General features: G+C 41.2%; 1 protein-coding gene across 1 annotated transcript; it reads right to left on the bottom strand.

Annotated features, from left to right (window-relative positions):
- Window positions 1-388: 388 nt before the first annotated feature.
- On the bottom strand, window positions 389-2,686 carry LOC143857568 (uncharacterized). Its single transcript, XM_077368041.1, has 4 exons — window positions 2,584-2,686; window positions 2,303-2,529; window positions 1,439-2,236; window positions 389-1,285 (listed from the first exon to the last, which is right to left on the bottom strand). The coding sequence occupies exons 1-4, from the start codon at window positions 2,684-2,686 to the stop codon at window positions 389-391; spliced, it is 2,025 nt and encodes a 674-aa protein (XP_077224156.1).
- Window positions 2,687-11,017: the final 8,331 nt, after the last annotated feature.

Below are 11,017 nucleotides of genomic sequence, written 5' to 3'. Positions count from 1 at the left end.
CCTTCAAAAAATTGGATTTCCCTCATAAAACTGGGCAGCCTTCAACTATGCACACCACTAATTACAGTATACCATTAATTACAGTATAACAAAAAATTGAGTATTCCACCTTCAGAAAATTGGGTTTCCCTCATAAAACTGGGCAGCCTTCAACTATGCACACCACTAATTACAGTATACCATTAATTACAGTAGGGTCCAAAAAATAGAATATTCCACCTTCAAAAAATTGGGTTCTCCTCAGAAAACTTGCCAGCCTTCAACTATGCACACCACTATACCTCAAAAAATTATTATATACAGCAACTAATTACTGTCCACACTTTCAATTAATCCACTTCTCCTCCTTCATCCAACTGGAGCCTCCAATGCATTCTCCGCGGAATAATTACGTGAAAAAAGGAGCTGCACAAGGTACACCCGACCTACAACACCACCACCACACCGAATAAGTATGGAATCGGGGATGTTCTATACTACTTATTGACCTCAATATATTACGTATCATGTACCTATTGAAAACGGGGGCAGAGGGTCCAATGGAAGATTCATCAGGGAGTTGTCTCTCCATGGGAGGTTCTCTGCAAGTCCTTTTGTTGTGGCCTAGTTTTCCACAGATCGTACATTTGCGATGCACTCCACTCTGCAATTCGCGGTCAGATCTTCTCGTTCGCGGCCGTCCAGGTGGTCTTTTCGCTATTGGAGGTAATACAGTCTGCAGAGGTTCTGGAGGCAGTTCCCATTGAGTGCGATCTACTGTAGGGTGAAGCACCTCACAGTACGTTTCCCGATACATCTGTATACGAAACCATTTATGGCAATAATCGTACTCATCAAAATCTGTGATGGCAATGGCTGCCATGGCATGTCCGCACGGAAGCCCAAGCGTTTGGAACTCACGACATGTACAGGTTTGTTGCAGCAAGTTTACGACATCATGATGATCACGGGACCTTACTTCAAATTCGTGCACACCTACTCGATAAGCAGTATATCCGCGACCCTGTTCTCTGGCCAGTCCCAAATGTTTTTCTGCATAATGCGTGCACTTTGTTTCCCATTGAAGGCCCATCGCTTGACGTTTCTGTATGTATTCGGAGCTCTTAAAACGAGTCAGCTCCACCGCAGCTGCAATCGGCAATTTTCTGGCATCCTTTAGCACTGTATTGTAACACTCCGATCTATTGGTGGTCAACACATCATATCTTTCCCCCTTGAAGTAGAAACTAGCCCAGTTTTCCTTCTGAATAGCGGCTATCCAGTTGTGTGCATTTTCATTCCTCGCCTTAATTTTTTCCATTGTGTCTATGAAAACACTCTCTCTCAAAGCCCTAGCAGCTCTCCAGAACAATTTCTTAAGTAAAGGGTCTTTGAAGTCGGTGTACAGATTGGCGGCGAGGTGACGCATGCAGTAGCTATGGTTTGCAATAGGCATTACTTTAGGCACTGCTTGCATCAACCCCTTTTGTCGATCGGAGCACAGGGTCAATGCGCCTATCCCCTCAGGCAATACGTGCCGCTTCACCAAATAGAGGAACCAGCACCAGCTATCTTCGTTCTCAGTCTCGACAACACCAAAAGCTAATGGAACTAAGCCGTTGTTCCCGTCTACCCCAACTGCGATCAGTAAGATTCCAAGATACTTTCCACGTAGATGCGTCCCATCGACCAAAACTATCGATCTGAGTGTTCGTTGGAAAGAACGTATGCTGGGACCAAATGCCCAGAATAAGCGAGCAAATTTATCATCTCCCCCTGGACGTAGATCTCTCGCTCGAAAAACACGCATGTAGGTGCCCGGGTTTGTTCTCATCATCTCAACTATCAGTGCAGGGAGCAAGCGGTACGAGTCCTCCACATTTCCACACTTTATTTCAAGGATGATGTTCATCGCAAGGTGTGCTCTACGGTAGGTCATGGTTATACCCCAGTGCGACTTCATGTAATGTCTTATGATCCTTGTCCCCACATCTTCTGGACGGTCAAATAGGTGTAAGCATGTCTCGGCAACCCATGGGGATGTAGCTAGATGATTATCATTGCCCTTTAAGTGAGATGTACACGTATGGTCGCTCACAAACTTCTTCACTAACACATAAGTCATACGGCTAATGCCTGATATACGCCACTTGCAACCTGGTTCTTTGCATACAACGGCATACTTCTTGGGAGTTGACAGTGACTTCTTGAACATGAATCTCTGCCGAATTGCATACTCCTTAACGGCCTTCTTGAACTACTTCATATTTGGATACATAGCCCCAACAATTAACTCATCGAACTGAAGATTATCTGCATCTACCTCATCAGCCCCAACATACAAGTCGTCTACTTCCAGTGGCCGACTTGTGCCAGCAGGTAGAAATGGCCAACCATTGGCGGTAGGGGGAGCCACTTCTGTTGGCCTACGATTTTCACCAGAATCTTCGTTCTGATTTTCATTTCCATTATAATTTTCAGGATCATGGGCGGCCTCATCACCCTCTTCATCCTGAACCTCAGCCTCGTCATCATCCTCATCATCATCCTCTGCAGGATCATCATCATTGTCATCTTCAGTTCTAAATTCTTCGAAATCACAACCGAAGACATGAAAATCATCCTCCAAAACGTTAATATGCTCCAACGGCACATCTGCATCATTCCCGGGGACAATGATATCTTCGGAGGTAGGGTTCTCATACATATCGTCCGAGAAGTTTTCATTTAGGCCAACTCGTACCCTACACAGTTCAACAATATAAAATTAGGATAGTAGATTGAGTACTTCAATATAAATAAAATTGTACAAGACATACCTTGAACTAAATTGTGCCGAGTCACCTCCTATGCTTGTATTACCCAATTCTGTTTCATATTCTCTTTCTAAGTCTACTTCAAAACGAGAGTCGGGAGTGACAGTTACTCGTTCCGATGGATATCTTAGGTGTGAAATCGGTGGAACGGAAGTAGGAGGTATGCATGCATTATGAGAGGGATTTTGAGAGGGAATCGATGGTACAGAATTCAAACGTATGGGCAGGTTATGAGAGGGATTTCGAGGTGAAAAGGAAGTAGAAGGTATGACATTGTTTGTGGGCAGAATTGAAGAATAAGATGAATTTAGGCCATTGTCAATTTTTGTTATGTATAGCATCACAGAGTTGAAATTATCTTTCTCAAGCACCTTAACCAACGATTGGAAGATTTCATCGCTATCGACGTCGATTAGAGTGCTTATATATGGATCAACAACATATCGACATTTGATGGATAGTGACACCCCTCCTCCAATACTCCCAATTCGACTGTGGATTAGAGCCTCCAATTCTTTAAGATTCATTCGGGGACTTACCAATAACAATTTCTTACTCCCACCAACATATTCCCAATTAACTTCATCCTTCAGTATGCCATCATAGTGTAACAGCAGAGAAAGCATTGTGCGTGCCAGTTTACGAAGACCTGCAAAGGGCAGACAAGATATGATAAGAAGCAGTACGTAAAGAGGGCTTCTCAAGGCGAATAAGTAGAGGCCGACATAAGCAAAACCTTCGGAGGCACACGTTGAAAGAAGAAAATATGACCTTCCTGATTGAAAACTTGTCTGCAAAAGGAGTATATGATATGGTTAAGACTTAAACATGAGAAGAAGATGATAACATATTTTGATTCTCAGTACATTTAATACCAGACTGAAGCATGGAAATAATTTAACATAAGTGAACATTGCATTTCAAGTACACAGGTCACAGTACGAAATCTAGTTTAAAGACGAAATCTATGAGAAATTAGTTTAACATGTTACATCTGGCAAGGATATAATATTTTCTTAATTAAATTACGGCAAAAGGGATTATGGGCCCTCAAATGGGGTAGGAGAAGTACCCTCGGAGGGTCCATCAAATCCAGAAGAAGGTCCTCAAGGTGAAAGGCATGGGTTTTAAGCTACAAAGAAGGGGTTATTAGTACCTAAGGGGGGCTTCTCAAGGGCAATAGAGGGGAGCTATGCATGGTATTAGAGAAGGGATTATGGGCCCTCAAATGGGGTAGAAGAAGTACCCTTGGAGGGTCCATCAAATCCATAAGATGGTCCTGAAGTTGAAAGTCATGGGTTTTCAGCTACAAAAAAGGGGTTATTAGTACGTAAGGGGGGCTTCTCAAGGGCAATAGAGGGGACCTATGGATGGTATTAGAGAAGGGATTATGGGCACTCAAATGGGGTAGGAGAAGTACCCTCAGAGGGTCCATCAAATCCAGAAGAAGGTCCTCAAGGTGAAAGGCATGGGTTTTCAGCTATAAAGAAGGGGTTATTAGTACCTAAGGGGGGCTTCTCAAGGGCAACCGAGGGGAGCTATGCATGGTATTAGAGAAGGGATTATGGGCACTCAAATGGGGTAGAAGAAGTACCCTTGGAGGGTCCATCAAATCCAGAAGAAAGTCCTGAAGTTGAAAGTCATGGGTTTTCAGCTACAAAAAAGGGGGTTATTAGTACCTAAGGGGGGCTTCTCAAGGGCAATAGAGGGGAGCTATGCATGGTATTAGAGAAGAGATTATGGGCCCTCAAATGGGGTAGAAGAAGTACCCTTGGAGGGTCCATCAAATCCATAAGATGGTCCTGAAGTTGAAAGTCATGGGTTTTCAGCTACAAAAAAGGGGTTATTAGTACGTAAGGGGGGCTTCTCAAGGGCAATAGAGGAGACCTATGGATGGTATTAGAGAAGGGATTATGGGCACTCAAATGGGGTAGGAGAAGTACCCTCAGAGGGCCCATCAAATCCAGAAGAAGGTCCTCAAGGTGAAAGGCATGGGTTTTCAGCTACAAAGAAGGGGTTATTAATACCTAAGGGGGGCTTCTCAAGGGCAACCGAGGGGAGCTATGCATGGTATTAGAGAAGGGATTATGGGCACTCAAATGGGGTAGAAGAAGTACCCTTGGAGGGTCTATCAAATCCAGAAGAAAGTCCTGAAGTTGAAAGTCATGGGTTTTCAGCTACAAAAAAGGGGGTTATTAGTACCTAAGGGGGGCTTCTCAAGGGCAATAGAGGGGAGCTATGCATGGTATTAGAGAAGGGATTATGGGCCCTCAAATGGGGTAGAAGAAGTACCCTTGGAGGGTCCATCAAATCCATAAGATGGTCCTGAAGTTGAAAGTCATGGGTTTTCAGCTACAAAAAAGGGGTTATTAGTACGTAAGGGGGGCTTCTCAAGGGCAATAGAGGAGACCTATGGATGGTATTAGAGAAGGGATTATGGGCACTCAAATGGGGTAGGAGCAGTACCCTCAGAGGGTCCATCAAATCCAGAAGAAGGTCCTCAAGGTGAAAGGCATGGGTTTTCAGCTACAAAGAAGGGGTTATTAGTACCTAAGGGGGGCTTCTCAAGGGCAACCGAGGGGAGCTATGCATGGTATTAGAGAAGGGATTATGGGCACTCAAATAGGGTAGAAGAAGTACCCTTGGAGGGTCCATCAAATCCAGAAGAAAGTCCTGAAGTTGAAAGTCATGGGTTTTCAGCTACAAAAAAGGGGTTATTAGTACCTAAGGAGGGCTTCTCAAGGGCAACCGAGGGGAGCTATGCATGGTATTAGAGAAGGGATTATGGGCACTCAAATGGGGTAGAAGAAGTACCCTTGGAGGGTCCATCAAATCCAGAAGATAGTCCTGAAGTTGAAAGTCATGGGTTTTCAGCTACAAAAAGGGGTTATTAGTACGTAAGGGGGGCTTCTCAAGGGCAATAGAGGGGAGCTATGCATGGTATTAGAGAAGGGATTATGGGCCCTCAAATGGGGTAGAAGAAGTACCCTTGGGGGTCCATGAAAGTCATGGGTTTTCAGCTACAAAAAAGGGGTTATTAGTACGTAAGGGGGGCTTCTCAAGAGCAATAGAGGGGACCTATGGATGGTATTAGAGAAGGGATTATGGGCACTCAAATGGGGTAGGAGAAGTACCCTCAGAGGGTCCATCAAATCCAGAAGAAGGTCCTCAAGGTGAAAGGCATGGGTTTTCAGCTACAACGAAGGGGTTATTAGTACCTAAGGGGGGCTTCTCAAGGGCAACCGATGGGAGCTATGCATGGTATTAGAGAAGGGATTATGGGCACTCAAATGGGGTAGAAGAAGTACCCTTGGAGGGTCCATCAAATCCAGAAGAAAGTCCTGAAGTTGAAAGTCATGGGTTTTCAGCTACAAAAAAGGGGGTTATTAGGTTATTAGTACCTAAGGGGGGCTTCTCAAGGGCAATAGAGGGGAGCTATGCATGGTATTAGAGAAGGGATTATGGGCCCTCAAATGGGGTAGAAGAAGTACCCTTGGAGGGTCCATCAAATCCAGAAGATGGTCGTCAAGTTGAAAGTCATGGGTTTTCAGCTACAAAAAAGGGGTTATTAGTACCTAAGGGGGGCTTCTCAAGGGCAATAGAGGGGAGCTATGCATGGTATTAGAGAAGGGATTATGGGCCCTCAAATGGGGTAGGAGAAGTACCCTTGGAGGGTGCAGCAAATCCAAAGATGGTGCTCAAGTTGAAAGGCATGGGTTTTCAGCTACAAAGAAGAGGTTATTAGTACCTAAGGGGGGCTTCTCAAGGGCAATAAAGGGGAGCTATGCATGGTATTAGAGAAGGGATTATGGGCCCTCAAAAATTCAATCCCTACACTCTTCAAACTCATGTCTGTCTTCTTTTCGCAAGCACTTTCACATTTAACACCAAAGCTAAATGGGATAGCATGAGTTTTGAAATACTAATAATAGCAATATCTTATGGAGCACAACCACCCTTTGCGTATTATCATATCACACTGCCACATTTCTCTTAAATAAAATCTTTGCAAATTATTTCTTTCAGATAGTAAAGAAAATAATATGAAAGATAACAAGGGGGTGAAGGCAACGGAGAAAGATATGTGATTGTATAAGAATGCCATCTGGAAACATGTACCCCAACTGTAAGAACGGTGTGTTTGCCACAAATGATTTATTTTTTCTCTAAATATACACTCAACTCCTATTGTTAAAGCATCAATTTCTTTAATGTTTATCTTTTCAACAATTTGTTGCTCAAAATAAATGGATGTTAAGAAAGCTTTTATTCATGGAAAGTTCAAAAGCATAAATGTAGTTCAAAAGCTTTTAGTATGAGAGGTGAGACTACAAACTACATCTACATCTCTACTATGACAGGTGAGAATACAAATTTCTCAACTGACTACAAACTACATCTCTACTTCGTACTCACATCGAAGACAAATCATGAAAAATAAACTGAGACCAGGTAGGGTTTACTGTTTTCCAGGTTTCATACGTGCTTCACCTTCGTCGAGATCGCCGGAGAGATTGCCTACGGCTCTGTTTGGTTGTCAAAAATCAGGCATCTCATTAGAATTTCGTGGGAATTTTAGATGCCGGCACGTCGTTTGGTTGTGTTTTTCAAACCCGATGGTCAAAACACCCACAACAATGTCGGGATACGGTCGGCCCACGTGGCTCTCCAATGAGAACCGAATGGCAAACCCCCAAAACCGAGTTTCTGTATTAGAATTTCAACAGGAATGGCCTTCTCAAACGACGGATGAGGCTCCACGCACTGCTTCGTCGCATATCTTCCGCTAAATTCTTGTAATCAAATGGCATTTGGGAATTTAGTTCCAACAAAATCCTAGTAAGCATCCCTACAACCAAAAGTTATTTCAAAACCCCACCCCCATAAGGTCCTTTCATTGCCATTCTGCACAAATCCCCTTTCACTTCCCCTTCCCCTTCCCGCCGAGATTCACGAACCAAACAGAGCCGTAGAGATCGCCGGAGAAGAGGACGGAAAAAAAAATAACACAGACGGGAGGAGAGAAGAGGGAAGAGAAAGAGAGGGAAACTGAAATACTTTTAAGTCATATCACCTATTTCTGCCACAAGGGCATTCTCGTCATTGAAAATTTTGAAAACCAAATTTTGACCCCCTTATGTCATTTTGGCTATAGCTAGACCCCTGTGTCATTATACGATTTATTTGACCCCCCTACGTCAAATCTTCATATGAAAATACAGATGGGAAGGGGAATTTTACTCCCAGATCTTCCGCTAAACTGAACTTCAGAGATCTACAAACTGCATTTGTCTAAACTCCCAGATCTTACAACATTAAACTATGGAAGCCTTTAATCTATATCTTTTATAAAACTATTCAAAACATTATTTGAAAAGAATCATATTTAACTTCAAAACCATTTGCATATAAAAACAAGGAAAAATGACTAAAAAAGAGAGCTTTCTACCGATTATGACGTGACAAGGGGGGTGTTTTCTAAATTACAAATTTGAAGTGATGTTGACTAGTTTGGATGGGTTTGGAATAAAAATGCCCTCATTGTAAAAAAAAAAAACGTTAGTTTTACTCTCTTTTTTTACATTCTCTCTCTCTGCAAATACCCCTTGCCGGCAAAAATTTTCCGGCAACTCTCTCTCTCTCTCTCGCTGCAAATACCCCTTGCCGGCGGAAATTTTCCGGCAACTCTCTCCGTCTCTTTCTCTCTCTCCCTCTCTTTCTCTCTCTCCCTCTCTCTCCCTCTGCAAATCTCCGTGAAAAAAAAATTTCTCTGAACTCTGAGATTTCCTCTGGGAATTCCCCAGTAAACAACACAGTAAAAAAAAAAAATTTTTGCTCGGAAGTCCGAGTTTTCCTCTCGGAATTCCGCAGCAAACATCACAGTTAGAGAAAAAAAAAGTTCTCGGAATTCCGAGAACTGTTCCAGGCACATTTAAAGCCCTGGAAAGTGCGATTTTTTTTCAATTGCCCCTTCTATTTTTCATTCTTTTTCCCTTCTCTCTCAAACTCTTTCCAAACCCTAACTCCATTAACCATTTTTCCTCAAAATTCCTCAAAATCTAACCCTAATCCATCATCTTCTTCCTCCAAAATCCTCTTTTTTACCCAAAAATCATTGGTAATCCTAAATAAACAACTTATAAACACTCTAAAACCACTGCTATTCCTATATAAACCACTTACAGACACTCTAAACCACTATTTACGCTATATAAACCACTTGTAAATACTCTAAACCACTGCTTACCCCTATATAAATCACTTACAAACACTATAAACCACTGCTTACACTGTATAAACAACTTATAAACACTATAAACCACTTACAAACACTCTAAACCACTGTTTAGCTTATATAAATCACTTATAAATACTTTAAATCACTGCTTACACCTATATAAACCACTTACAAACACTATAAACCACTGCTTACACTGTGTCAATAACTTATAAACACTCTAAACCACTGCTAAGCCTATATAAATCACTTATAAACACTCTAAATCACTGTTAGTCTTATATAAACCACTTATAAACAGTCTAAACCATTGTTTACCATATATTATACACTTATAAACCCTCTAAACTACTGCTACGCTTATATGAACTACTTATAAACACTCTAAACTATTGTTTACCCTATATAAACCACTTGTAAACACTCTAAACCATTGCTTACCCTATATAAACCACTTATAAACACTATAAACTACTGCTTACCCTGTATAAACCACTTATAAAGACTCTAAACCACTGACAAGCCTATATAAACCAATTATAAATACTCTAAACCACTCTAGGCTTATATAAACCACTGTTTACCCTATATAAACCACTTGTAAAAACTCTAAACCACTGCTTACCCCTATATAAACCACTTACAAACACTATAAAACACTGCTTACACTATATAAACACGATAAACCACTGTTTACCCTATATAAACCACTTGTAAATACTCTAAACCACTGCTTACCTCTATATAAACCACTTACAAACACTGTATAAATAACTTATAAACACTCTAAACTACTGTTAATCCTATATAAACCAGTTATAAACAATCTAAACCACTGTTAAGCTTATATAAACAACTTATAAATACTCTAAACCATTGTCCAAACCATTGTTTACCATATATTATACACTGAAAAACCCTCTAAACCACTACTAGGCTTATATAAAACACTTATGAACACCCTAAACCATTGTTTACCCTATATAAACCACTTGTAAACACTCTAAATCACTGCTTACACTATATAAACCACTTATAAACATATAAACTACTGTTTATCCTGTATAAACCACTTATAAACACTTTAAATAACTTATAAGCCTATATAAACCACTTATAAACGCTCTAAACCACTGCTAGGTTTGTATAAACCAATGTTTACCATATATAAATCACTTGTAAACACTGTAAACTAGGGGTGGACAGGGTTCGGTTCGGTTCGGTTTTGGGCTAAACCCAGAACCGAACCATGTATAATCGATTCCCTGGAATTGGAACCAGAACCGAACCATATATGTGTGGAACCGAACCGAACCAGAACCATATATAATCGGTTCGGTTCGGTTCTGGGTTTACCCAACCAAACTACAAACAGCCAAACAGGTATATATCCCTATCAAACATGCCCTATCAAATTATATGTGAACAGTATATATGGACTACAAACAGGTATATACCATTCGTATCAAAGTTTTGGGCAATTCCTAACATACAATATCCAATGCATATCAAAGTTGGGATAACATTTATATATGTGGACTACAAATAGGCCCTATCAAATTATATATGAAGTTATGAACTACAAATCGGTAAAAGGGGGTGAGTTAAAATTTTAAAGGCAAAGGAAAACGTTACAGAGGGGTGAATTAAATGGGGGAGGACTGATTTTATCAAATCCCTAAGTAAGTAGTGTCGGTTCTCGGTTCGGTTCTCGGTTCCGGGATCCCAAACCCAGAACCGAACCAAATATCCACCGGTTCCAAATTTTTAGAACCGGAACCGAACCATATATAGCTGGAACCGGACCGAACCGAACCATATGTGCCGGTTCGGTTCGAACCGGAACCATGTCCACCCCTACTGTAAACCACTGCTTACCCTATATAAACCACTTATAAAAACTAAAAACTACTTCTTATCGTGTATAAACTATTTATAAACACTTTAAACCACTGATAAGCCTATATAAATCACTTATAAACAC

Source organism: Tasmannia lanceolata, unplaced genomic scaffold, assembly GCF_043159265.1.
Source record: "Tasmannia lanceolata isolate RefF3 unplaced genomic scaffold, GAP_Taslan_0.1 ptg000025l, whole genome shotgun sequence".
Lineage (NCBI taxonomy): Eukaryota > Viridiplantae > Streptophyta > Magnoliopsida > Canellales > Winteraceae > Tasmannia > Tasmannia lanceolata.
This window is presented reverse-complemented; position numbering and strand designations above follow the sequence as displayed.